Source organism: Sphaerulina musiva, assembly GCF_000320565.1.
Source record: "Sphaerulina musiva SO2202 unplaced genomic scaffold SEPMUscaffold_11, whole genome shotgun sequence".
NCBI lineage: Eukaryota > Fungi > Ascomycota > Dothideomycetes > Mycosphaerellales > Mycosphaerellaceae > Sphaerulina > Sphaerulina musiva.
Window position 1 is genome coordinate 893977 of NW_016017393.1, and position 26656 is coordinate 920632.

At 51.5% G+C, this 26656-nt stretch overlaps 13 protein-coding genes across 13 annotated transcripts; 4 read left to right on the top strand and 9 right to left on the bottom strand.

The window, feature by feature from the left end:
* Positions 1 to 581: 581 nt before the first annotated feature.
* SEPMUDRAFT_52561 (CRAL/TRIO domain-containing protein) lies at positions 582 to 1990 on the bottom strand (the record flags this gene model as incomplete). Its single annotated transcript, XM_016909233.1, has 2 exons — positions 582 to 1193; positions 1250 to 1990. The coding sequence occupies 2 exons, from the start codon at positions 1988 to 1990 to the stop codon at positions 582 to 584; spliced, it is 1353 nt and encodes a 450-aa protein (XP_016757079.1).
* A 725-nt stretch (positions 1991 to 2715) lies between these two features.
* Positions 2716 to 4049, top strand: SEPMUDRAFT_151847 (DASH_Dam1-domain-containing protein). Its single transcript, XM_016907077.1, has one exon. The coding sequence runs from the start codon at positions 2823 to 2825 to the stop codon at positions 3384 to 3386; it is 564 nt and encodes a 187-aa protein (XP_016757080.1). The 5' UTR covers positions 2716 to 2822; the 3' UTR covers positions 3387 to 4049.
* A 158-nt stretch (positions 4050 to 4207) lies between these two features.
* Positions 4208 to 5455, bottom strand: SEPMUDRAFT_93290 (nuclease PA3). The gene is made up of 3 exons (XM_016910609.1): positions 5151 to 5455; positions 4860 to 5094; positions 4208 to 4784 (listed from the first exon to the last, which is right to left on the bottom strand). The coding sequence occupies exons 1-3, from the start codon at positions 5405 to 5407 to the stop codon at positions 4257 to 4259; spliced, it is 1020 nt and encodes a 339-aa protein (XP_016757081.1). The 5' UTR covers positions 5408 to 5455; the 3' UTR covers positions 4208 to 4256.
* A 1342-nt stretch (positions 5456 to 6797) lies between these two features.
* Positions 6798 to 7294, bottom strand: SEPMUDRAFT_151849 (uncharacterized protein). Its single transcript, XM_016907078.1, has one exon. It carries the CDS (start codon positions 7154 to 7156, stop codon positions 6956 to 6958), a length of 201 nt encoding a protein of 66 aa, XP_016757082.1. The 5' UTR covers positions 7157 to 7294; the 3' UTR covers positions 6798 to 6955.
* Positions 7295 to 7412: 118 nt separating this feature from the next.
* SEPMUDRAFT_20295 (monooxygenase FAD-binding protein) lies at positions 7413 to 8540 on the bottom strand (the record flags this gene model as incomplete). Its single annotated transcript, XM_016908325.1, has 1 exon — positions 7413 to 8540. A coding segment is annotated over one exon (1128 nt), but the record flags the coding sequence as incomplete, so codon positions are not given.
* Positions 8541 to 9230: 690 nt separating this feature from the next.
* On the top strand, positions 9231 to 10916 carry SEPMUDRAFT_151850 (uncharacterized protein). The gene is made up of 2 exons (XM_016907079.1): positions 9231 to 9424; positions 9499 to 10916. The coding sequence occupies exon 2, from the start codon at positions 9598 to 9600 to the stop codon at positions 10216 to 10218; it is 621 nt and encodes a 206-aa protein (XP_016757084.1). The 5' UTR covers positions 9231 to 9424; positions 9499 to 9597; the 3' UTR covers positions 10219 to 10916.
* A 433-nt stretch (positions 10917 to 11349) lies between these two features.
* SEPMUDRAFT_53014 (acyl-protein thioesterase 1) lies at positions 11350 to 12184 on the bottom strand (the record flags this gene model as incomplete). Its single annotated transcript, XM_016909251.1, has 2 exons — positions 11350 to 11981; positions 12052 to 12184. The coding sequence occupies 2 exons, from the start codon at positions 12182 to 12184 to the stop codon at positions 11350 to 11352; spliced, it is 765 nt and encodes a 254-aa protein (XP_016757085.1).
* Positions 12185 to 12871: 687 nt separating this feature from the next.
* SEPMUDRAFT_151852 (uncharacterized protein) lies at positions 12872 to 15477 on the top strand. Its single transcript, XM_016907080.1, has one exon. The coding sequence runs from the start codon at positions 12980 to 12982 to the stop codon at positions 13850 to 13852; it is 873 nt and encodes a 290-aa protein (XP_016757086.1). The 5' UTR covers positions 12872 to 12979; the 3' UTR covers positions 13853 to 15477.
* SEPMUDRAFT_26305 (uncharacterized protein) lies at positions 14614 to 14970 on the bottom strand (the record flags this gene model as incomplete). The annotated part of the gene is made up of 2 exons (XM_016908406.1): positions 14614 to 14724; positions 14782 to 14970. Coding segments are annotated over 2 exons (300 nt in total), but the record flags the coding sequence as incomplete, so codon positions are not given.
* An 833-nt stretch (positions 15478 to 16310) lies between the features above and the next one.
* SEPMUDRAFT_151853 (uncharacterized protein) lies at positions 16311 to 18920 on the bottom strand. The gene is made up of 8 exons (XM_016907081.1): positions 18365 to 18920; positions 18289 to 18303; positions 18139 to 18232; positions 17854 to 18071; positions 17770 to 17794; positions 17655 to 17715; positions 17416 to 17583; positions 16311 to 17321 (listed from the first exon to the last, which is right to left on the bottom strand). The coding sequence occupies exons 1-8, from the start codon at positions 18546 to 18548 to the stop codon at positions 16887 to 16889; spliced, it is 1200 nt and encodes a 399-aa protein (XP_016757088.1). The 5' UTR covers positions 18549 to 18920; the 3' UTR covers positions 16311 to 16886.
* A 706-nt stretch (positions 18921 to 19626) lies between these two features.
* SEPMUDRAFT_120861 (uncharacterized protein) lies at positions 19627 to 20908 on the bottom strand (the record flags this gene model as incomplete). The annotated part of the gene is made up of 3 exons (XM_016901640.1): positions 19627 to 19903; positions 19994 to 20535; positions 20645 to 20908. The coding sequence occupies 3 exons, from the start codon at positions 20906 to 20908 to the stop codon at positions 19627 to 19629; spliced, it is 1083 nt and encodes a 360-aa protein (XP_016757089.1).
* A 1407-nt stretch (positions 20909 to 22315) lies between these two features.
* SEPMUDRAFT_151854 (uncharacterized protein) lies at positions 22316 to 23046 on the top strand. The gene has a single exon (XM_016907082.1). It carries the CDS (start codon positions 22375 to 22377, stop codon positions 22615 to 22617), a length of 243 nt encoding a protein of 80 aa, XP_016757090.1. The 5' UTR covers positions 22316 to 22374; the 3' UTR covers positions 22618 to 23046.
* Positions 23047 to 23919: 873 nt separating this feature from the next.
* Positions 23920 to 25994, bottom strand: SEPMUDRAFT_151855 (uncharacterized protein). Its single transcript, XM_016907083.1, has 2 exons — positions 25906 to 25994; positions 23920 to 25790 (listed from the first exon to the last, which is right to left on the bottom strand). The coding sequence occupies exons 1-2, from the start codon at positions 25953 to 25955 to the stop codon at positions 23990 to 23992; spliced, it is 1851 nt and encodes a 616-aa protein (XP_016757091.1). The 5' UTR covers positions 25956 to 25994; the 3' UTR covers positions 23920 to 23989.
* Between the last annotated feature and the right edge of the window lie 662 nt (positions 25995 to 26656).

Here is a 26656-nt window from a genome sequence, read left to right on the forward strand (position 1 = left end):
AAGACTTTGTTTTGTAAGCAATGTATGAAGGCCAACCTAGGTAGGCATGGTAGGTAGAGTTGGGAACTGGACTTCATAGAAGGCCACCACCAAAGGCCCTCCAAGCCGAAGCAGAAGAAAGTATAGACGCTTATCTGACAAATGAATTTATTCGGAGTCGATGAATGTTTCGCTTTTCCGACATGCAATCAAAAGTCGTGACATAGTGGTGGATTGCGGTTCAGCGTTCGTATCGCGGGTGATGTTTGGGGTTTCTGGTTGTCTGCCATCTTGAAAATGTAGCCCAGAGCATATCAACGTCCATATACCACCGGTGGCGACCCGTTCTAATCCATTTTACATCGGTCCTACTTTACGTAGACGAGAGAGGCTGCTGGATGATTGTTTCTGACATTACTTGAGTAGGACACTCCAATTGCGCTCTCGTCTAATCTGTTGTTGCCTCGTGCTCACATGAGCCCAGCCTTCGTTGCGGACATAATGCAGAGGATCAGATCAGTCCGCTGGATTTCCTCTCAGGTGTCCAATTCCCACTCATCACATCATCTCTCGTGTCTCCATTCTTCCCTCCGATGTAACGTCTAGTCCACATCATTGTCCGCAGTAGTGGCCGTCGGCGCCGTAGCAGGCGCTTGCTTAGGATAAAACTCCAATTTCCCACCCTCCTTCAGCACTCCCGTACGATCATACATGCTTCTGGCTCTCAAGAAAGGATCGAGTTTCCAGTAGTTCTCGGCCAACTTCCTACTCAGCTCCGTCCTATCCTTTCCATCATCCCCTCCATACATCCAAGCGCTCGTAGCCTTTTCGTACTGGTCCGCCAAGTCCTTCCTCTCTTCTAGATACTTGTCCCTTGTCTGCGTATCTTGCATAGCATTGTCTTCTCCCTCCCGGGGCTCTGGGTATGAATATGTCCAGTCCTCATCACCGCCTAGTTCCTTCATGACATGTGATCGTGGAATCCATTCCTCCAGATCCGAGACGTTTGAAGCAAAGTGGACCTTCGATGCCACCACGGGATCGAGCCAGCCTTTGATGATTTTCCAGATGCCTTGAAATATCCAGGGAGATTTATAGACGACGACGCTACCCAGCGATTCGGGGTAGTTTGCTTCGAAACATTTGATCATGAACTTGACAGGAGTGTAGTCCATGTTGGCCATGGAGAAGTCCGTCATATCGAAGACGATGGTCTGATTGAATTACGTCAGTTGTGGTAGCGAGGAGAGGACGAAGGGCAAGGACATACCGCGGTGTCAACAGGGGGTCTCAGCATCATCCTCGCAGTCTCTATAGTGTGTACGGTGAAGCGCTCCAGACTCTTCTCACTCTGCTCGCCCTGTCTATGCAATCTCACCCGCACATAACAGCAAGGTCTCCCGGCTTTGTCCACGCCATGCAAGAAGCTCTTTCCCATCCTCAGCTGCGCCATAAAATCATCACCCTCCTTCTTTTCGGCAGCATTAGAACTTTGACTTTCCCGAAAAGCATGTCCCTCTCCACGAAGCATGATATCATCGTCCACGTGCTGCTCTACCAATCGCCAATGCATAGTTGAGATGAGCATTACCAGCGCATTCTGAACATCCCATTTTCGTGCTCGCAGGAAGCGCAGGAGCAAAGCATCGGGATCGTCATGTTTGGAGAAGGTCCACAGAGCATCGCGTATCTGTTCAGGGCTCAGGGAAGCCAGGGCCTGCTCATACTCTTTCGTTTGGCCGTGCTTGTCGTTGGTCACACCGTTAGTGTCTTCTGACTTGTCCTTCTTGCTGCGACCCAGGCCGAAGCGCGATTTCCTTTTGTTGGGGGTGTCGCCGCCTGATGAGTCGGGTCTGATGTCGGAGGATGCTCGAGAGCGAGTCCCGCCGTTGGTCGCGTGATCGATTCCTGCAACGTCGGAGAGAGCAATCCACATCTCCTTCAGCTTGCTCTCTTGCTCCGGTGTCAGGTTACCGGGTCGTCCGGGAGCATTGCCGTATGGAGCCGCCATCTCTTCTGTCGCTCCCTTTCGATCGAGAAGTGGCGGCGCGCCGGTCTCCTCGTCTTCTGTAGGCTGTTGTTGGCGGTATTGGATGCTGTAGTATGCGACTCCAATTGACACCGCTCCGGCGACGACGAGGCTGGTAACACTGACGCCACTCCGCGCAGGCTGGATGAGTCTTCGCTGGCACACGGATCGCTGAACAGGGCCGGATGGCGGGGCTAATGCGACGCGGGAGACGGCTGGAGAAGGAATGCGATTTCTGCGGCAGCTGGTGCGAAGAAGGCAAAGAATAGAAGTAGGAGTGCGAGCGGTAGAGGACATCAAGAGACGGCGGCAGGGGATGGAAAAGGGAGCCGTGGGAAGAGGCTGACAATGCCATAGAACGAATAAACTGCTGGTAGCTGCCTCCTCTCCTGCCTACACTAACTGAGGGACCAGGAGCGATGACGACGATGCATTATTACCTACCTAGTCTCGGTATTGCCAATACGAGCGCCTACGAGCGCCAAGTCGTCAACAGAGACCGCCCAACAACACAACGCGTCTGCTGGGGACGCGACCGTCTACCAACACCACTCTCCACCGCCACCGGATCACCACCACCACCCCCATGGCGACAACCACTACCCCCGCCACTTCTCACCCGCCCCAGACCTCCGCCTCGCACTCCCGCACCCACTCCGGCGCAATCCCCTCGCGCCCGACAACCCCCCTCCGTCCCCCATCCCGCTCTTCCCTTCGCGCCTCGCAGTCCACTCCCTCAGGCTCCGCCAATGTCAGACCAGGCGACCACCCTCTCTCTTCCCTCGAACCTTCCTTCAGCGAACTCTCCGACAGCATGGCCGACCTCGAAGCAAACATGATGCATCTCCAACTGCTCAACGACAGTTTGTCCCGCTTTTCCGAGAACTTTGGCGCTTTCCTCTATGGTATGAACATGACTGCTTTCTGCGTCGACTTCCCAGAGGCGCCACTGAAGGAGAGTTATGCTAGACATAAGGATACGCAGGGGAGAGATCAGATGGAGGATAGTCCATTCAGAGGGTATGAAGGATATGGAGGACAGGGGAGAGGGAGGGAAGGTGATATGGAAGCGACGTTCATGACAAGTGATACGTCTGGGTTTGTGGAGAATCCTGAGCCGAGCACGGTGAAGAAGAGTGGTGGCAGTAGTAAGTTTAGTGAAGTGCCGGGGAGTCTGAGCACACCAGGGAAATTTGCTGGGAGAGGGAGAGGCGGTGTGGGTACTGGGAGGGGAGGGGCTGGCACCAGAGGAAATGCTACTGCTACGGCTGGTAGAGGACGAGGAAGCGGCATTGCGAGGGGGTCCAGCACCGCAAGAGGCAGCACGAGAGGCACGGGCATTGCCAGAGGTATTGCAAGAGGGAGGGGCGTGCGGTGAAGGCTCAAATCAAAGGAGACTTAGCTTTCGTATGACTTCTGCTGAGAACTGGACGACATGCAGACTGGGACGCCATCAGGGCAAACACGCGGCAAACCAGCGACCCTATGCTACGAAACACGGATCGACAAGTTCCCTGTTAGAGATTTATGCATATTCCGCATGCCAATACGGAAGTCGATCAAACAAACAGAAGGAAGGCCGCAACCTCAAGATGTTCCGCCAGATGCACAACTCCTACTAGCTGCCGATATGAAACGATGATTTCTCCCACATCTGCCTCCTCGGACAGAAATCCAGAAACCACCGCATCAGATCTCTCGGTTCTGCTCGCGTTTGTGTACTGGAAAGGTCGTAATTCGCCTCCCCGTAATTCAAGCCCGTGTTTTGCCCTTGGAGGAGTTGCACGACTCGTGCCGTAGGTGTGTGTCTGTTGTAGCATGGAACCTCGAAGCCCGCTATTCGGGCTCGATCCCCACTTTAAGGATCAGGAGTCAGGTACGCCCAACTGTCGAGTTTGCTCTGATCGATGAGTAGTCTGTGGATGCGGAGCGTACAGAAAGAAAGACCTAGAACACCAGTGGGAGACGTACGATGATGCCGTCTTAACTCTTGGAAGGATTGATACTCGAAATGGCAGAACGAATAGTAAGGTATCTGACGCACATGGGGAGCTATTACGGATATTGCACAGGGGAGGGAGGGAGGGTGAGTTGATTGATATCACGTGGAATGGGCGATGCGCGTTGAGCAAAGAGCAGACATGACGACTTTTTTTTCAATCATCAGCTTTTGGAGGTAGGTACATACCAGTAGCGACGGGAAGCTTTTGTTACACTTGATGATGACCTACGACACCGAACTAGGCCATTAATGTCTACAATTATACCCCATGGCCTCTCTCCTCCTCTGAGCAACACTCATCGTCGTTCTCCTTGGCAACAAATCCTCGCCACTCAAATCTTTCTGCTCCTCATCCGCAATAATCTCCTCCTCATCATGCACAACATTCCTCCTCATCTTCCTCACAGTCTGCTTCTCCGCAATAGCATCCAGCCACTTCGCTAATCGATATCCGGCCTTTGCAACCTGCAATTGAATCGTATCAATCACACCATCATAGTAGGTCGGATACAAATCCGCACTACTGGTCAGAGCTGAAGCTCCGTCGGGCATGACTTTGGAGCAAACAAACGTATTCGCATCCGTAGCCCATTCGAGCGCTGTGCCTTTGGCGTCTTCGATATCGAGACCAGAAATCCAGGAAGCCTTTTGTGATTCGTAGTTGCCGGAGTCGATTTCGGTGATGAGATCGTTGGCCCAGGACTGTGCGTCGGAGAGGGAGTAGCCTCCGCGGAGTTTTTCGGGCATGTTGCTGTCCCAGATGTGGTGGAGGTTCTTGCGGTGTGAAAAGGGTACGTTAGTTTGGAGTTTCATTGAATGAGTGGGGAGCAGGATGGGGCGAGGCATTACAGTATTCGTGTCGTCGAAAGTGACGTCTACGTCGTTGCCGCCGACTTCGTAGGCTTCATCGTGGAGAGGCTGGGTGATGTCGCCGATGAAGTGGACGAGAAATCGGAGAGCATAGTTTACTTCTTGGTCGGAAAGGGAGCTCGATTGTACTCTTGTTGTGTAATTTGCAATGGCGCTGACCGAGCAGCCTTTAGTTCCGCAGTCTCGATCATAGTCTACACTGCAGCTCGATGGTCTGGTGCATATTAGGTTAAGGAGAGAGACTCGCAGCATCGATGTGGGATCTCTTACGGGTTATCCTCAGCGTCAATGTAGTGGAAAGGCGAAGAGAAGGCACCCGCTGTAGTATAGCGATAGCTGTCTGCCCATGTCGCTACATTGGCAAGATAGGAAGTTGACGTATCGTCCAGGATACCTTGTGCCCACTGCTCGGTGTGGTCGGTGACATAGTGCGAGGCGATATAAGCCACGGTTTCATGACCTAGAGAACCCCAGGCATAGCTTGTAGGTATACTCGAAAGAGCAATTAGTAACACTGAAGAAGCCATAGCCGAAGATGAGTATCAAGATCGTAGGATCAGCCTGCATATAGAAGGCTTATATACTGGCACTGCACCGGCTCGAGGTGAAACGCGAAGCACAATCTCGGGTGCTTGCACATGTATAGCTTGCTTCTTAGTGACAAGAACGCTGTTGGTGTGCGATAAACCACGTACTCCCGACGAAGTCGGCGTAGAAGACCGGATTCGGAAGGTAGCTTGCGATTTGATGCAATTGATCGACATCGTGAAGCCAGCCGCCAAGCCAATCATAGCGTCCAGCATCGAAAGCGCTCAGAAGCTCGGTTGCGTGCACGCTTTGTGAGAGCTGATAGGACGATATAACAACTGTGTCCCGTAAGTTCTCATCCAATGCAAACTGATCGTCCAGCCACGCATCGGAGGCTGCTTGTTGAAGCTTAGCATTAGCTTGATGCTGAGGGCCGCATGTGACGAGTTATGCTGGAGTTACCTCCTAGGCTGCTTGCTCTGCCACTGAGGTCCAAAGCAATCAATATATTGTAGATATTGTTAGGAGGCCACCTACGCTCAAAGGTGTGTCTCAAGAGTTATGAGACACCTGAGTGATCGCAACACAGTAAGCTCTTCTACAGCTAGCGCTTTGCATTGAGAACATACTCACGCGAAGCTCAGGGCAATCACACCGTGAAGCGAAACAGAGCCGGCCATATTAGATAGCTTGTTCAGGAAGCAGGACAGCGCCATCATCGGGCCATTTGAAGACGTTGCCTAGAAGTCCTCGCTTCTCGATTCAATGTCCCCTATGCACTTTGCCCAGCTTTTTGCATTATCTTGATCCTTATCCTTCAGAGATAAGGTCCAGCACACGGTATCTATCCAGATCTCGCTGAATAGCACTCCACTCTTCTGTCGTGGAAGAACATCCGAAGTTCTACATCAGGCGCTTGCACGACCCCTGATTGCGGGCCTCAGGCACGCATATTTCGAAAGCGCCAGGCTAAGGTACAGGTATATAGCGTATACGTCCGTACGAGCCTTAGGACAAAAGGATAGTCGGGTCAGGTCGAGTGCATCTATAGATATCTAGGAAACTACTAACAGCTCGACACTCGATAAGCCGTACAATCCGTAGTCCGTAAGCCTCTCTAAGAATAGGACTGTCGATAAGCGTCTCGTTTGTAGTACCGTAATAGTTGTCTGTCGAGTACCTGAGTCTACGGAGGTGTATATTAGTAAGCGTATCGAAGATGTCGCGACTTTGGGCAAGTCACTCTGTCAATGATACTCTAATCCCGTCGGCCCGAGCCACCACTAGCGCGCTTGGCGCAAATTTCGAAGGTCTTATAATTTTCTCTCTTCGCCAAACTTCTGTTTCCTTTTCCTCATCTATCAGTAGGTAACTACATGTTACTAATCATGGCTTCGCTACGGCGACTTGCTGAGGGTTGTCTGTCTTCAATGGACCTTCCTCCGTTCCCGGCCCTGTAGATTGAAGGCGTCCGTCTTTCCTACCAATCGCGAGGAGTCCTCATTTCTCTTTGGATCGGGGTTGTGGGATGGCCGCTACATCTTTTTTCACACATACTCTATACATGAAGAGGTGTTGAACAAGGGCTTTGTGTGTCTTGCCTCTGTGCTTGTCGCTGTCGCATGAAGGTGACATGCTCTCGCCGTCTCGATCTCGACAGATTCCCGGCGCTTCCGCAGGATCTTATCGGAGTTTTCTACCTGGTCTCCAGAGCATCTTGATGTGCCCCGGGCATTATCATGCAACATATCTACGTATGTGGATAGAGAAACGTCTGTCTGGGTGTTTCATTATTTCTCTCGTGCTGCTTCTATAGTACATCGTCCTCACGTGGTTACGTGAAGCATCCCCGCCGTTCTCATTCTCTATCATTCCTCCAAAATTCGCAAAACGAGGGCCGCATAGCACTGGTCGTATAGCATACTTTCAAGTGGTCCTGGCGGTCTCTCCAGTCATCTTCGGGTAGTCTGGCAGAGGAAATGATGGTGCTTTGGGAGTAATCCACTTCCATATGCCAGACCACGCAACCATTTTGAAGCTCGTCCTCAGAGCCCATATACCCCACTCACTCCGTGGATTTGCCAATCTTGGCGAATTGCCATTCAAGGATATCGTCTGCTGGGTATCGACAAATGTTCTGATTCTGGCTTCATATGCTTCAAAGGCTGCAACTGGATCTTGGGGATTTTCCGAAAGCTCTCCCGCGATCACATATGCTCCGAGGACCGATAGGATGACACCTTGTCCAGTCACCGCTGAAGGTGCATAAGCCGCATCGCCAATGAGTGCCACTCGATCCTGCGACCATTTTTCCAGCTTGATCTGTGAGAGTGAGTCGTAGTAGAAGTTGTCGCTTTCCAGCATACCCTTCACCGCTCTGGGTCCCAGACCTCCTACACCTTCAAATTCCTCTGCAATGGCCTTTTTCTGCGAGGCTTTATCGGCACGACACATTGCTGCGAGCTTATCCGACTTTTCCATGACTGACAAGTACGCCGAGGATACATCTTGGTTATGGGGCCGGATCAATATGATTCTGCCTCCAGTGGCGTTTTGCCAGCGAGAATTCGGACTATCGCCGTCCTCGCGTGGCAAGGAGAAATAAGCGCAGTAGTGATCGCGAGCTCTGAATGCGTTGGCCTTTGTTTTCTCGTCAAAAGCAAGATCTCGAGTCTTGGATCGCAGGCCATCTGCTCCGATCACAGCATCAAACGTGGCGTGCTCGCCATTGTCAAAGGTGACAGCGACATGTGTTGGCGTTTGCGTGAGCTCTACCACCTTGGTTCCATATCGAAACTCAACCAGATCACACGCATCAACCGCTCGACACAGGACCTCGCACAAATCTCCTCGCATAATCTCGATTTCTTGCGTGAGTCCTCCAGCGATGGCAGCAACCGGCTTACCGTCATCGTCCGTGAATGCGAAGCCGCCTTCGCCCGTCGCTCTGGCTTTCATTTGCTCGAGCAGGCCCATCCGGTCGATAATCTCGCGCGCTGGTCCTTCGATATCGATGCCTTGTCCGCTCTTGAGTAGAGATGAGGCGCGTTCGATGACAGTTGCTCGGTGGCCAGCTTTTGCCAGCCAGTAGGCTGCAACTGGACCAGCGATGCCACCACCAATGATGAGGATGTTGAGAGGTGCCATGATGAAGATGCTTACCTTTACTTACAGACCAAGTTCAGCTCTAGAGATGTACTATTATAGGTATGTAGGCAGGTACAGGTATCATTGTATAGTCAGCTACGGCCACAACTCGCCGTACTGGAAAGTTTGAAGTTACTGGGCATAGGCTCACAAACCGGGCCCTTTTACCCATATCACAAGCGCCTCTGACGTGTACGAAAGTATGCCTTGCCCGTACCGGCGTTATCATAGTGCGGAATGAGAGAATGAAAGAAAGGAAATATGTGAAACGAGATCAAGTGAAACGCCTTGCGGCCTCTGGGAGAAGCCCCATCGCTGGCTTAGGAACATGATGCGGCGCAATACGGTATGGCCCCAGGCATACATACCTACCTTTAGAGAGCTGAATAATGTTGAACTTTCTGGTCAGTTGTCACAGACGACCACACTGAGGGCCGAGGCATGGTGAACTATATTGGAGGCATCAACCTTTCGGGTTTGGGAGTTTGTGGGAGTGAACCAGATATCAACCAATCAAATCAAGGCCACGCTAGCAGATGTCAGCCTTGGCGGCTGGGCTGGCTGAGGTGAACCGTCAGAGGTCAGGGCAGGGGTCAGGTATACCTAGGTACCTTACATGTACCTCAATGTTCTCTCTCTCTCTCTCACACCAGGTATCGGTGATCCCTTTCCCCCTCTTCGGCGATTCGTTTCAATTGAGTCCAGAACAATGCTCATGTTCTTTGTGGAATCATCATGCTGCATATGACCCAGGGCGGCAATAGTTCTAGGTCTGGGTAGGAGGTACAGCAAGGACTTTTGTGACATCCCAATCTCAGTCTGTGCCACAGCGTCTTGGCATCTGCGCAGGCAAGGCCTCTGACATTCCGGTAGGTGGGTATACTTTGATCTCATCATCAATCTTGCGTACATGTATCCTGACAACACAGTCATATCATGCTAGCCGCTGAACACATGTAGTAGCGCCACTGTCGTGGCGAGAGATCTCTTTTCACAACAACAAGCCGCCGCGAACAGCATCATCATCACCAACAGCAGCAACATGCCCCGAAACAAACTCCGTCTCCAAGTAGCTCTCTACGCTCGACCCAAGCATCCCGATTCCTACCACTACGCACTCTTCATCTCACCCAAGGACTTTGCAAGAGAATCCACATCAACAAAACCAACAACAGCAACAACAAAACATCACGTCAAAAATACCTTACAAGTCGACGAAACCACAGGAGCAGCAACCACGCCGTGGCGTTACGAGAAAGCAGTCCTGACCCACGGCGTAGAATCCGAGCCAAGATTACTCGTGCGAATTCTGATAGCAAAATTATCCATGTCTCGCGAACAAGTCGAAGAGATTTTGCAAAGCGTGCCGATTTATCAGGTCGATGACGATCATAAATCCAAGGATACATGTAATGACGATAGGAAAGAACCACCAAAGAAATTGTTTAATTGTGTAACCTGGGTCCGAGATGCGTGCGAGGCACTGCAGACGCAAGGCGCCATCGCGGGGAGGAAGCTTGAAGGATGGGATGAGATTGAACGAAAATCTGTGGCGTACGTGAATCAGAAGAGGGCGCAATCGCGATGGGATGGGAGTTGGAAGGGGGGTAGTAGGGGAGTGCCTTTGATGGATTTGAATGGAGGGCAGGAGATTGTGGAGTAAGATTTAGTAGTAAGTCGGATGCTGGGCTTGGGCGACGAGTAGAGCGATATGTGCTGCCTGCCAGTCAATGATGGCTGTAGTCTCTGTCGGATCGTCATGGTCGACGAAGATGTGCGCCGTCGACTCGCCCGTTATCGCTCCTCGTTCCAGAGCTAGCGTCCAGACGAGCAACTGTAAAGTAATCCAGAGTCACGAGGGCAGGTCCACATGAAGCGACGGAGCACTTGAAGACATTGTTGATTCGAGAAAACCTCATCAAGGATGATCGCACTCTCGAACGGTTCTTAAAGACCACTTACATCCACGAGGTTTCGGTCGCCAGGCAAGACGATGGGGGTTTCAATGACGAAGGGACGAACAATGCAAACGACATGTCTCGAAACTTGCGTTGAGCAGATCCATCAGCACACAAACATCCCTGAGGAAAATCCGGGTGTAACCCTTCCAAATCGCCTCGCCATGAATTGCGATGCCAAATGCCAGCGGAAGTAGAGTGGTACACATACGCATCGAAGAGGTGTCTTCCTCTAACCGGACCTAACGCGGAACGCTTAGCGGCTTAGGTCGTGAAGAGCTGTACCAGTCAGTGTACGGTGCACCTACCGAACGACTTTAGCCCGCTCTGATATTCACATGCACTACCTTACTTTATCTAGGTAGCCTACCTTACCTAGGTAATCTCCTAAAGTACCTTATACCGCAACAGCCGCTATAGCCCATACGGAAATGGAAAAAGGTAGAGTGTAGCGTCTCATACAATAGAGATATACCTGGTTATAACTCTGAGAAGGTTTCAGCATGCGGTACGGTGCGCAAAGAGTCTTCTTGCCAGGTACTGTACGGAGCCATCATGCAGACTTACCAGCATCTCATCATGACCCAATCAATCATCGTTGTACGAGAGCGTACATTCTCCATGCTACAAATAGGTTATGTAGATAGTAAGCAATCAGAGAAGTGAACATCTTCGACGAACCATGACCTCGCGACAGATTACATGTGTACTCTGCTGTCTATGCAGGCTCCCTTCCAGAAATCGAGCAGACACTTTTAAACAGGCACACTCATCAGATTCAAAACGCTTCTCATGAGCAATCACGCTAAAGCTGAAATCATCATATCCTGCGCATCTCAATCCTCTAAAGCAGGCACAAACCGTTCCACAAAGTCACAAATATCTCTTAAGACGGGCCCACTCAGACTGTGTCCCAACCCCTCATATTCCTTCACCACCAGATCACTCTCGTGCATTCCCAACTCTCCCAATCTCGTCAAGGTCTGCTTCCATACTCTTCCCGGTATCATCTGATCCTTCGTGCCCCTCGCCAACATGACCGGAACATTCCCATGCACAGGCGGTAAACTCTTTGCAGCTCTCATATCTTCCAGGACCCTCCCGTTACTCAATGGCAGATAGCCCATCAACCCAACAATCCCACCTAATCTGCCCGCATATTTGCTCGAAGTCAGATCTGTCAAGAGAGCCATGGCGCATCCTTGCGAAAAGCCCCCAAGGATGATGCGCTGAGGTGGGATGCCCTTAGATGTGCACGCGTCGATGAGCGATTCGAGGTACGCTACGGTTTTTTTCATGCCTTCCGCATCTTCCTCTGGCGCGAGCTCGGGACGGTCCGGCGGAAAGGAGGAGAAGGAGGAGGGATTGTACCAGGCTGTGGTCATTGCTTCGCGCGACTCCATAGCGTTGGGGATGATCCAGTGGAGGTAGGGGAGTTTATGGGCGGATTGGAATTGCTGGGCAACGGCTGTACAGATTCACGTCAGCGACCCCGACAAGCAGAAGTTAGTGGAGGCAAAGCAGTAGGCTGCACATACCTTCGAGACCTTCGGCGCTGTCTCCTAGACCGTGGACGAGGATGAAAGCTGCGCCATGGGCTGGATCTGAAGTTGGCTTCTCTGCCGGTACGTAGATGGGGTCTTTACGTTTGGGTTCGGAGGGCAGTGTCATGCGACGCTTCATTGGGGCGGCCATCTGGTCCACCTTGGGGGTTGGGTTATGGCTGAGGGTGGTCATTGTGAGAGATGGGGAGAAGAGGTCGAATTGAAGTATAGGTAGTAGTGGTAGCAGAGGCAAATAGCAAGCAGTGCAACGTAGGGCTAGGAAGAGGTAAGATCGGCTTGCAGAGGGAGGGCAAACTGGGACAGCAGAGGGAGAAGAGGTAGATGGAGGGTACAGGTAGATGTCAGATGCGATCGGGAGCGGTATATGTACTTATCTGTCATTGTGCTCACACTGTCCACCAGCCTCCGCCAGCAGGACAGGACAGGACAGGACAGGGCAGGGCAGCTCCATTACTCGTAGCTGAGAGGCAGTGTACCTCCTACCTCCGTAGTCCAAGTCCAGTAGTCTCCGCACGACCGCCGGCTTGTCAACTGTCGTACTGGGTACCAACCTCTCAGGTAACTCAATAGTGTAGCTAGGAGAAGCTATTGGCGCAGGTGGGGCATCGTGAAGTCGAAGAGGAGGGAAAGAGGAGTTCCACCTCGGAGAGAACAGGAACGCTTCTGACGTCGAACTCTCATATCGTGACCCGTTTATCCGCGCTAGGAGCGGCGAAACCTATTCTCCCGCGGACGAGTCCCTCACTCAACGCGCATTCTTGACTTCATCGCTTCGCCTGGCCACGCGCTGACACTTCGGTCCTGTTCCACCTCTGACGTTGCGTTGATTACCTTACATATACTATCGTCCTCTCTGCTCTGTCAGCAACTCACTCCGGAAGAAAGCGAGACCGGGCGGGCCATGGCAGCGCCAGGAATCGGACTACGCTTTCGAACGCCATACATCGAGGAACTTCCCACCGGCCAGCAGCGACAAGCCCCCGGTTTCGCATGGGTGGCAGTAGCTGGTCCTGTCGCTGATCCGGCCAAGAACTGGGGCACCGTGAACAAGAAGCGAGCCAGAGGCGCGGGGACTGCGCAGACAGATGTGCAGAAGGAAGCATTGAACGCGAAGCAGCAGCGACAGGTGGAGAAGAAGATACGAGAACTGAACGCCGACACGGTCCGGGATGTGCAAATACCGATACCGAAAGATGGAAAAGGGGGAGGTGGTGGTGGTGGTGGTGCATTCCGATTAGGAAAGACACCCAAGACGAAGAAGATTTTGGGAAGTGGAAAGACGTTCGCTCATTATTTGGAGGACGAAGAGGCGGAAATTGCGTTGAAAGGGAGAAGAGACTTGGATAACCCTCCAGGCCCGAAACCGGATTCTCAACGTGCGAGTAAGACTCCCCTTGCGAGACGGAAGCCTCCGATGCTGGTGAAGGAAGAGAGTAGTATGAGTAACAGTCCTGCTCCGAATGCACCACCCATTCCTTCGATCGTCGCACCGCCAATGCCGATGGATCTGGATGAGCATGACGGTGAAAATGACTCGGCTATGGATCCTCTTCCCACACAAGCTGAAATGGAAGCTCTGTTGAATGCCCCGCCTCTGACTTACAATCAAGCACGCTCGGCGCCTCCACCAGCGAGCGCTCCTCCTCCCCGCCAGTTCTGCGAAACGTGTGGGTACTGGGGAAGAGTCAAGTGTATGAAGTGTGGCAATATGACTTGTAGCGTGGTCTGCAAGGATACCCATGATGAGCACAAGTGCCTCAAGTTCTATGCATAGGATGCTAGATCGGCGAGGCGCGTGCACTAATTGAATTGATCATTGAGAGGACACTGGGACCGGAATGAACGGGCAGTTTGTGCATTTGAGATACCCATCGCGAGTTCGTACTTAAGAAGAACAGACTCCATGTTAGGACACGTCTGCGAACTACTTCGATTCTTACAAGGACTGTTTGGGATTGCTGGCGATTTCTATGCATATCTTCCTGGCCACAAAGGATGACACATGGAGTCGTCGAGGTGCTGCGCTGCTCACAGAAGCACTTGCCCTAGCCTGGTTCGGACAAAGATAGCGTCGTGTCGTCAGACTGCTTCCTCTCCCCCTTGCATGGCATGTTTAGTGAGCTTCTCACGCGCCCATTGCTCGCAAGGATGCCGATGACTTGCTCGTTGGTGTGCCTGGAACTTATACTAGATTCTAAGTCCAAACTCTGCCTTCCAATTTCTTGCCGCGGTGGAATAGCAGGATTCGCCATCTTCGTGTTGGTGGTACCAGCATGGATTCTTGGCTAAGCCGCTACCGCCGTTGTCAGGCTTTAGCAGTTTCAACGCCAGGCTTTTCAGAAAGTCATTCGGCAATATATCGTCGCATATCTGCTCGAGGAAGTCCTCGTGACGCCTGAAAACGTCGAGCATGATATTTCGGAAACCAGAGCATTCCGGGGTCGCATCGTAGACGGTCTGGATCGGAAGTGCGTGGCACAAGAGCTGATTTGCAACCTTTTCTCCTCCTTCCTCCGCTGTTGCCGCAAAGAATACCATCGTATCCATTACGGAATGTTTAAACGCACTATCCATGAGCTGCTGGCCAAGAGCCGCTGCCTCTGCCAGTATTTCCCAGTCGGCTTGGTCTGGGACGCTGGTTTCATTCTTCACAGCTCCAGCGCCTGCATGAGCTACTCTGTTCAGGTCTCTCCCTTTGTGCACAACTTTACCAGAGTACGCCCAATTAGCGTAGAGCATGAATGCATGCTGGGAGACGTGAGGGAGATCAACAGTCGCTTCGCCTTTGGACCATACCCGCCTCGCTTTGGCTTTGAAGAATTCGGAACTCGCGCAGAGGACGCTTTTATGCACATAGATCTTCGTTGCATTGGGACCTTGATCGACATTGACGGGAATGATGGAATCGTCCGTGGTGATGAAGTGCGCATGCTCCCCTCTGGGCAGGGTTGGCGCTGGCTGCGCTCGAAGTCCTACGTCAGCACGTCTCTGCGACATGTGCACTCCGCGCAATCTTGTCTGCCTCCGAAAGCTCGCCGCGCCGTTGTGCTCAGACGGCAGTGCAAGATTGGCCATCTTACTTACTGACGACCTGCACCTCATCTCTTCGTCAAGATTGTCTTCCGTAGGTAGATGCTGACTTGTACCCTTGATCTGACTCGAGAAGTGACGGATGTCTGTTGAGCTGTGCTGATGTCGGAAACTCCAAAGTTGGTGGGAGGGACGAAGCGAGAGCAACATATGAGATATATATCTGGACTCCGGAGCGGCACGGGTCACTTCATCGGAACAACCACAGAATGGAAGCAGTGCGAACCATGGAACCCACTGGCGATGACTCCCATGAGAGATTTGTTCAGTCCTCTGGAACGAGACATGCCTACGAATCAGAAGACCAACCACTCCATGTCTACCTTAGGATCAGATCAGGTACTCCAGTTGCCTCAACTGCTTGCCGACCATCCAAAAAAAACCCCCACCTCGAAGAGCCAGTGCGCGAGTCTCACAGTGACACTTGCACAGAGACAAGCATCCAGCATGACACCGGCCGGATTTCTTCGAATGTACATTTATATGTACTCCTGCCCTCATATGATATTGACGACAGAGTAAGTACATGTACGTAGTCATTTCTCGTCTCGAACACGGTGTATCCAGTAAAAAGTGCCTCACTCACCCAGAGTGTACCTAAGGTAAGCTTTTTGCGCGAGAGAGTCCCTACCTTAGGTAAGGCAGTACCTTATTCCATGATGTATTTCCGCTGAAAAAAAAATCAGGTAGGTACCATAGATCGGCCGCACCTGAATTTTTCTTTTCCTTTTCCTTTTTCATTTCTTTTTCTTTCCTTTTCTTTTCTTTTTTTTTCTTTTTTTTTCCTCTCTGCCCCCTTTACTGATGCTCGTTCGTTCGTTTCCTTTCATTCATGCAAGCGAGCTCTGGGGCTTCGATAAGTGCCACGGCCTTTCGGTGAGGGGCGGAGGGGAGAAAGTAAGGTAACGCGCGGTAAACTCGAAGTTGCCACCTACGGTACCTTACCTCCTACCTACCTGTACTTACTTCAACTCTCTACGTGCGCTCCCATGACTTCGGATCTCTACCAAGGTACCTACAGGTAGGTAGGCACTTCCGGGAAAATTCGCTTTTTTGTCTTTTTTCTCCTGAAGTAACATGTAATCAAGTGTGTACATGTATGTACCTTTGATTTCATAGCTGCATATTATGATATTGCGCTATAGTTATTATAGTAGCGCCGTGCTCTAGCAGCACTGCCTGCTCTTGTCATTATTTAATTTTCTTGTGCAGGTTGTTCCTCCTACTCCCAAACATGGAAGGTAGGTATATACCTACAGAGCGGATCGGTGCATAGAGATCCCCCACCTCCTACCTAGATCATGTAGTTCCAATTCCAGCATCTATCCAAAATCCAGCCCATGGGGAGCTCCCCTGGGAGGGAATTTGCCTGTTGGTGTCACATAGATTTACCATCTTTCAAGCTCCAAGCTCCTGGTGCCGCAATTTAGATGATCGCCTTGGCTCTCTGTACGTATACCCTCGTCGGTGGGGCTTTCTGGCGATGCTTGCGGGCTTGCTTGGATCGGTGTCTGATTGAGAGCATCCACGAATCGGATTGATTCTGCTCCATTCATCATCAATGGGCGGCGCCATCGACTTTCAGAGGTACCACTACGGACTTTCCCCGTGGACGACGTCGAATGGTGTACGGGGATCCGTGTGAGAAAGTGGTGGGACATCAGCTGAGGGAGATGCCAGGAGGGATTGACGACTTTTGTTGTTGCGCGCAAATGGGCCTAGACGTGGTCTTTGGATTTCGTAGCCTCGCCCAGAAAGAATTCGCGCACGCTGCACTGCGCGCTCTTATGGCTGTCTTTGCTCTTGAGCTCGTGCTCGTCATCCATGATAACCCTCTCGTCGCTTGCGTACGAGCCCGACGATGTATGCTGGCTTTTCCATTTTCCCATCTCCACTCCATACGCGTTACCCATATCCATCGATGGCCTTTGCGAGCGATAGACGTCCACGGATCGCGATACCGTAATCGTACCATCGCCTTCGATGACGTTATGTGACGGTTTCTTCGAAAAGGATAGATATCTACTGCCGGACCCACGAGATGGCTTGTCCATGGACAGCCTACTGCGAGATCCGTCCGCACTGGATCGGATCCATTTGGTCGTACTGAATAAGGGCTTGATGCCTGGAACGCAAGCAACAAAGGTACCAACCTAGTTGGAACGAGTCCCAAGGTCAGTAAGTCGTTCTTATCACCGCGTGATTAAGAGGAGGAAGGAATCCTTCGGACTCTTTCACTGCACTTACAAAAGTCTCCCGGCTGGCCCACCCTAGCGCGATTGCTAAAGTGTCGAGCGACGTTAAAGAGTAGTATGCCCGCAATATCGTCGCAATGATACAAAAGATGCCCATGGAGAAGAGAAGAATCAAGGCAACTTTTCGAGAGGGATGAACCTTGACTTTGAACAGCAGAGGCTGGCAACATCACCAATGTCAGTGGGAACTTCCAATCACGCCTTGTGGTCATGCTTTGTCCGGGTACTAACCATGGGAACGGCTATGATGGCTAGGTCACTCAGACCGTTGAGCACAGCAATGACGATGTAACTGCGGAACGATCAGCTTCTGTGCATACCAGAATGCAGAAGATCGATGACGGACTTGGCCGGACGCATGGTACACTTATCTATTGTGCCGTTCCGGTTAGTTGATTGCAATGCGCAGTGGATGATTGTAACGACTCACCTCCCGCATATGGCTGAATCTGCCAGCTTTTCGAAATCGGCATGCAGATGAGCGCGTGGCACAATATCGAGCCCAACCACGACAGGAAAGCGAATGCACAGACAAGCCGGACTAACAGTTCCTGCCTATCTATTCCAGTTCCAAGTTTGACGTATACCATCAGTAAGACTCCCTTCAGGCTCCATAGGAGTGTGATGTACCAGAACCATTCGATGAACCTAGACGTATGTGAGCATGTCTGCGTCAATCCTGCCACAGCCTCATTCCTGCAACAGAATCACGTACGCCAACTTGGAACCGAGCGTCAAGTCTGCAATCTTGTCGGCGGGCACTTGCATTGCCGTTTGCTCGTTCAGACCAATGTTGTTTCCATAGGTTACTAGGACATGTTTTAGTTCATGCCAAGCATTCTGCTGCATCATGCAAGAATCATACTGAGCATGTATATTCCTGCAATTCGATCGAGTGAGTATAAAACGTCCGTCACAGAGAAGTTGACGGGATGGCGTACCGGCTGCGGTGAGAGAATAGCACACCATAGCAAGACCTGCAAAGACGTCTCCCAGGTCGAACTTTTCGAATCCAAACACTCTCCATCGGGCGAAGAAGCGCAGCAAGATGAGAAGCATGCTGATGGCATACTCTACCCATACTTCGGTGAATAGAGCATCGTTGGAAGGACCGGGCATTCCCATCTCGCCGTCCCTTCTCCAGCGCGACGGTCGAACAGAGCAGTTCTCTCTCTTTCTCTCTCGCTCTCTCTCTCTCTCTCTCTCTCCTCTCTTGCTTGCTTGCGAGGTGGGGAGGTGGTAGTTCCAGGAAAAGGGTTAGATGATGGTCAGACGGAGAACCGCGCGTTCTCTTTGCGCCTGGCGGCGCGGCATAAGGACAGGAAGAGGAGTAGACCAACACGGCGGCTCTGGTGACGATCCAGCACGGAGTGGTGAGCTGAACTGCCTGAGTTCCGCCATTTCGGGGATTGTCAATCGCTGATAGCACAGATAGCGTGCGGACCAGCAGGCTAAGACCAGCAGGGGAATAGGAGGTTCCAAGCAGGCGAAAGCGCCTAGTGTGGTTGGGGGGAGGTGAGGATGAGGCCCATGAGGGAGACAGTGTGGAAAACGAGACAGGGCTCCCAGCCGAAGACCGAAGTTGAACACGGACGCACAGGGCGGAATCTCTTTTTTTTCTAAACGAGAAAGACGGGTGGCCCATCCGCTCCCGCCCGCTGTCGTTCCCGCCTCACCCTCCCGCGCTTCCCTGTACATTGTTATGCCTCTGATCTGTCTTTATGTCGAGCATAATTAAAATAGTATCAAGGACTCACCGAGCCACCAGAGTCTACCACCAGAGTCTGTACTACAAGATCAACGTCTGATGGACTGCTGCAGCGTATCGATTGGTATAGAACTAGCCCCGTCGACAAATTCGCCGGTCCAGCTTGTGAGGGGGGTGGTGTTCGCATAGCTCTGCATACTAAGGCACATATTCACTTGGCGAGTGTTGTCGTGGTTGTTTATGTACATGTATAAGGTACATGTACCTGTGCGAGCTAGGCTGTTCGCCGTCTAGTCACCGCATTCGTAAATTTCGTAGCACTTTGGACGTCCATATCAGAAAGATGTTGTCATCACTTTACGACCTCCATACATAGCTCAGCCAGATGTATGTCAGGTAGCTAGGATACGGTAGATATGGTATGCGCTCTCCCAGCGAAGATCAAACGGGGACAGGATTCTACTTCGGATCGATTCCCACTGCTGCGATGACTACCTAGATGTCGGGTCCAGGACTACCATGAGACGGAATGCTACCTACCGTAGATCCAGGGATGAGATCTCCCCAGCCCAGATCCTTCGCTATGCACGTATACGGGATGGCAACCTCGCAAACACTCGCAGCCTGCTCGGTCGTGTGACCCTTGCCATATTCAGGCGGATCGTAGAAGACGAGTCTATCACCCGATGCCTCCAGAGCTTTTCCAACCTGCGCCGTCTCATCATGGATGAACACGTCGTACGCCGCGAGAATGGTTGACATGGGGGTCATGCTGTCGCCACGTGAAGTCAGTACGAGGTTGTCAAACAGGCCCCTGACGAGAAGCATAGGTGAGGTAGGTAAAGTATAGTAAGTCACTCACCAGTCGGCGAGGCTCACAGCGCCATTCATCTCCTTCGGCATGCCCGTCGGCGAGCTCACGCATTCAGATAGAACCACATTCATCAAAATGCTCTCCTTACTCTTCAACAACGGCGCCACTTCTCTGACAAACTGTAGCAGTGCTGCAGTCGCCTGTTGTGTCCCGCAGTCCTCTCGAAGGCGTTGTTGATGCGGAAGGATGCTCCTACTCACGATAATTTTGCCTCCAGGCGGATCATTCTGCCTCATAAAATGCACAGCCTGCTGCAATACATCCCGTAGTCCCTCATACACAATTGCTGTACCCGTTGGCGAATCTGCTTGTGTCATGCACACCAGATCAATGCGTTTCCACGTTTTCCACACATGCGAAAACTGTGCAGCCGCGGACGAGGCATCGCACGGAAAAAACTGGGCATTGTGGAAGTCGTTGATCTGATGCACGAGATGTTGGCCCGCGGAGATTTCACTGTCAATGAGAGCGACTCGGTAGCCTTTGCGGTGGAGATGTTGGGAAAGCTCTCGTGTTGCGATTTCCGATGACTGGATGGAGATGGATAATCATAATGATAAGATAGGATTAGCTACATAGATATCTTGTTTGAAGGCTCTCACAGGAGAGAGTAAGGTAGTAGACGAGGAAAAGACTGACAGTATTGCCTGTTCCGATTACAATGGCGACTGGACGATCATTCGAATCGCTGTATCGACTGTTTCCATTTCCATTCCAGTATCCATTCTGATGATGGAACCCTCCATTCCGCAGCACGTCCGGAGTCTCAATTTCTCCCGCCGTCGTAAACGACCTCTCGATATCCACAAACGTCAATTGTCTGGTGAATTGCCGAGAGCTCCTCTTCTTCTTGGTTGCCAATGCCACCGCTTGGCTCTCGCTGGCGCATATATCGTCGGACATTGAATGCTGTCACACGACAAGTCACGTTGGGTCTCCACCACCACCAGCAGTCCACCCACGATCATCATCATCACCCGCAAGCGGAGAGAGGATGTATCCACTCTCCCATTCATCCTGGATCGTTGCTCCGGAGCGAACGCGTCCCTGTTTGCCTGTCGCAGTAGTTGTGGAGCTAAGGGGTATATCATACGGACGAGCCAATGTTGGCTATAGCCTATAGTTGATAGTGTGCCTAGGCGAGCACGTGGACCCATGGCATAATATCGGTAGTGCTCCACCATCGGCACTAAACTGAAAATTCTCGCTTTCGATTGTCATGAAAGACGCTATAGTCGATAATCATGATTCAAGTGTCCGACCTGGTTGATCAAGCTTGGCTGCTTGGTACAGTATATATCGTAAAGCTCGAGTCGATGATGGCCTATGGGATTCTACAGTACGTACCGCTAGGTGCTTCCCCCGTAGCGAGAGAACTTATGCAATGTAGGTTGCCGTCCCCTCTTCTCGCGTAAGGTAGCTTAGAAAATATTGTCGATATCTCCACTTGGAGGACAAATTCGCGAATAGTCCACCCAATAGGTGAACTCTCCCGGTACATTTCCGGGATTACACTTCTGAAATTGCCGGATGGGAGACAAGAAAAGAAGAAGAAGTAGAAGAGGAAAAAGTTCGACGTCTCCATCTTCTGAATGGAACGTAGGTATGTAGTCGCGAATTCGCGATACAGTTCGAAAAGTCGATACAGTTCGAAAAGTGAAGAAAAAGAAGGAATTCACTCTCTCGTACGAGAACATCGGCGCTAACAGATCATCCACTGGTAGATAATTCTCATATTTCGTCACGACGTCGCCTCGTGAGTCGTGATCATCAGATTGAAACAGATCAGATCCCATATACATTACTGTAGACGATTGGACGATACACAAAATCCCTGATCTGCCGAGCCTGGCAAGCAAGTTGGCAAATGGCAACCAGTTAAAAGTGGAGATTTAACTTCGATAACACCAAACCTTTAGCGCAAGTGAAGCGAACGCACGCAAACAATCTTTTCTCTACCCCGGCCGGATCTTGTTTCCGTAGGTTGTACAAGCGACGTCAGCGGTTGAAGGTCAGGTTTCAGTTGTTTGCAAGAAATAAAGAGAAGGGAGAGAAGAAGAACGAGAGATGTATGCATACCGAAGAGCCGAGCAAGTGCATGTATCTATCTTTGAGGAAAATCGCCGAACCGACGAAGCTACTACTATAGCAATCTGTATACATACGTGTCTCGGGTTGCTTCGCTGATCGGAATTGTTAGCCTCTCGGCACATTCACAGACACCGACCTACTACCCCGACGCAACAGGAGTACAGTATAGTCCCCCTTCTCTCTCTCTCGCTCTCAGCCAAGCCCAGAGAAAGACCATCGTCAGACAAACAGAGTCATAACAACGATCTTACAATCAATAATCAAATCCAAATCCAATCATGTCCATCAACACCCTCTTCCGCAAACTCATCGACCGCTATCAACAAGCCCGTCAGATCCACCAATCCCCCTCCTCCCACAAAGCAGACCTTCTTCGCCAACGAGATGAAGAACGTACTTCGGGAACGGGAGATGGTCTCCTTCACATCGCTCTGCAACCCGCAAATCAATCGGTGAATAGCTTTACGGCGGCGGATCCGGCAAAGTATTATCAGAAGGGGAGAGCTTGGGATAATATGTGATGATTGGGAGGAGGAAGGATGGATGGATAGATGATTGATAAGAAAGGATACGAGTACGTGGGAAAAAGAAGAAGGGAAGACAGAAAAATGGAATACGGCAGAGCAGGGGGAACATTCTAACAGGGGAAGGATTTTAACAGGGGATTGAAGTTCAACAGGGGAAAGAATTCCAGGGGAAAGAATTCCAACAGGGGAAAGAATTCTAACAGGGCGAAAAGTTCCACCAGGGGGTTGTTTTTGGAGTCAGAGAATATAACAGAGACTAAAAACAGAGAACACTGAGAGAGAGATTGAGAGATTGAGAGAGATTGAGAGACAGAGGAAAGGAGACAGAGAAAAGGAGACACAGAAAAGGAGACACAGAAAAGGAGACACAGAAAAGGAGACACAGAAAAGGAGACACAGAAACAGAGAGACAGAACAACAACAATAACAACAACAGTATACATATGAAACAGCACAAGGATAAAATACCCAGGTCCTGCTCCAGCTTGAAAAAACCTCCATTCTCCAATGAAAAAAAAAAATATGTGGAAATGGAAATACGATTGGTTCACCAAATTGGTGGGTTACGGGGTACACCGTACCTGTAAGGCAAGACAAATGCTACCTTAATCCAAGACCACCCCGAAAAGAGTAAAAACAAGAGTCGATAAATACGACGACCATACCCAGGTGACGACGAGGATACCGATGATGATGAAACGACGAGGATTTTTTCTTTTAAGGGAGATGGAAGGTTAGATGTATCATGCAACCAAGGGATGGATGGATGATGAGGAAGAGAAATTTTGGCAGTGAGAGGGATTTTGGGAAAGCCGGACAGACAGACCAAAGGCAGGTAGGTGAGGTAGTTACCTACATGTAGGAAGCAATCTTGCAACGTGATCTTTTTTTCTTTTTTGGCATAGCATAAATGACCAGAAAAATCATGTACCGATCAACCCCTTCCCATCACAACACTACACACAAATGACAGAGACCAAAAGTAGTAGTAAGTGTCATGCCGGAAAGAGTACATCGGAGCTACTTTTCCACCTCCCCTCGAGACACAGATGCACTGCGAATCGAGTCCTTTGTCCCTTACACCATTTCCCTTGCGGTTACGGTTCTTCGTGGACAAAGTGGGGGGGAATATAGCTTTTTTTCTCAATCTCTCGCGTGTAATACTGAGCTAGATCTCATTGTCCTTGAGGAAGTGCTCCACCTTGCCACGCGAGTTGCTTAAGTGGAAATTGTGAGAAGGAAAAATTTGGGGGATTCACAAGGACGGAGATGGGAAGGTGATCATGGAGAAACGCTGTGTTAGGGTATCATTGGAGAAGTCAGTACAGAGGGTATAAGTTTCAACTTCATGACTTCTTTTTTCTCTTCAGCCAAGTGCTGTTGCAAATCCGACTCGTCTGGCCGGTGCTGATGAGTGCCCACCTGCCATGCTGTCAAGTAAGCGATCCATGCCGTTGAGATCCAAATCGCCGGCATCGAGCATGTGTTGATCCCGGTCAATTACTGCTGCTGGACGCTCAGTGAGCTTTTGCTGGAAGAGATTTTTGGAAGGCTTGGGGGCTAAGCTTTGGACGATAATGGCGTGACCCTCGGTTGATATCAGCAAGTCGCGTGGAGTGTTCATCTGTCCATTTGCGGCGCTCGGTCTGCCCGGATGGAACTGCGAGATAGAAGTAATGTTCTCCATGTGCAGCTTGATATCTGTGATGTGAGTTAGGCCAGGAGAGTACAATGAGCCAAAGCCGCCACTGCCGCCATGGTTTGCAGATCGCTGGTAGAAGGACTGCAGGCTGTTGATCGAGTAGATCTCGCTGTTAAACCAGAGGACAGCACTCTCCTCTGCAGGACCTGTTCGTGCATTGTGGGCGCTAATGGAAATGCCGCCCCGTGGTGCCACGCCTGGGACCTTGGGCGCTCCTGTGAACAGCTGCTCCGCTTTCGTCCTTCTGGTGTTGGGCGTCATTGGCGCAAGCTTCGATACGCCACTTCTCTGCGTCAGTGGCTCAGCGGCCTCGGTATGGTTAGCAGTGTCAAGAAAGCCGCGAATTGCAAACTTCTCGAGCCGCTTGCCAGCAGACGGTGTCATCAGGTCCCACAGACCCCATTCCCCATCCTCCAGGAGCACGAGGATAGCATTGCCTGATAGTGCCCATTTTGCAGCCAGAACCGACTTCTGCCGCGCAAATGCAGCACCGACATTTTGTGTCTCCTTGTCTGAATGATACGGCGAGTGGAACGCCATGAGCCACTTTCCTGTAGTGCTCGATGGTGTGCTGCTGAGCACGGAGTCGCTCGAGCCAGGGCGTCTCTGATGAATGTTCGCAGCATATGGATCGTATATGCGGACAGTACCGCTAACGTCGGTGACAAGCAGCTGGGCATGTCGAGTCGAGGGATGGAAGCTGACTTTCGTGCCGACCGCAGGTAATGCCACCCGCCGCAGAAGCTTCTCGTGGGAGATGGCCAGGATAATGTCCCCCGTCACCTCAACAGACCAGACGTGGAGAGCGCGCGATACAGTTGCAACCAACAGACGCCCATCCACATCATCCTCGTGACGCGCAATCAGTGGCTGCTGCTCCGAAGGTAGGTACTTGATAGTCAGATCTGACGAAATGGGTCCTGTATCTTGCAACGTGATGATAGACTGGGCAATGTCCATGATAGCCTGGTCCTTCTCCGCATCTGAAGGTGGAGCGAGTGGTATGCTCAGCACTGCGACCTTGCCATCGGTACATGCCACCACGACAATCGCCGTCGTTTTCAACAGTCTCACGGGTATAGCTGTGGGGTTGATGATCGGTACGGCAACACGCAGAGCGGCTTTCGGCTTGTCTGCAGAGCCCAACTCGATGTCCAACGCCTGTATGATGCCGGGAAAGGGACAGTCCACATCCTGCTCCTCCTCCTCTGCCTCAAAAAGGTCTTCCTGGACCCTCTCGTGCTCTTTCGCCGTGGAGTCTATCCCGTCATCGCTAATGAGATCGATTACCTCGGAGTATGTGCCATTTGTGGGTGCCGCTGCTGTCGCACTCTCTTTGCGCCGTCTGCCGCCTCGCCACAACACGCGGAGGCCGCGTTCGTGGCCGTAGACGAGAAGTGTAGAGCCATTTGGCGCAGTGACCGGATAGACGTGGGCCGAGTGTATTCGATGCGGGAGACGGTAACTGCTCTCAGAGCTGGTCAGCGGTGTTTGCGCATCGATGAGCCTCGTCTGGGCGAGGGCGAGGGCGAGGGCGAGGGTGAGGCAGGGCGATGGTGATGGTGATGGTATGGACTGACTCTATATGGAGCTTGCGCTCTCGTTGCGTGACCCGCGGCTCCACGTCCATGTCCAGTGCAGTGCAATGCAGTGCTGTTGTCGAAGTTCTTTTTCTTCTTTCACGCCCGGGATTATTGTTGTTGTTGGTGAGGTGGGAGCTGCCTTGCCTCGCGTCTTCCGTCGCGTCCTCCTCCGCGCACCTCACTTCACCTGACCTCTTCACACTTTTCACACTTTTCACTTCAACCTCACTTCACTCTTAATTCATCCTCCACAGCCATCGCACGACCCGGAGACTGGTCGATCAAGATGCGAAAGGTCAATCTACGCGTCGATATCTGGAATGGCGGCCATCAGCTCACTGGGCCTACACACTCCCGTCGGCCTTCCATATCTGGTCACTGAAGGCATCCTCCCGCGAGACCCCAGCAGAGACCTATACCAGTGGGAGGTGTACACTTCCGATAAGGGAGATGAGGAAATCGAAGAAGAGGTCCTCGCCACGCGGCATGCCGTTGTCTGGTCGCAGGGACAGTTTGTCCGCAATGCCTACCGCTTCGACTTGGAAGGGGAAGACATCATCCAGGCCCTCCTCACTACCTTTCCCACTGGCACGAAGTCCAAGATTCAGGAACGGCACATTTCGGGGACAGATCGAACTCCTCGCAAACGGCTGAGACAGTCAGCAGAAACACGAGATCATGACAACCAGCAAGCATCGCAGCCCGTTCTGGAAAGAGCATTGGTGGTGCTTTTCAAGTCGAAAGCTCA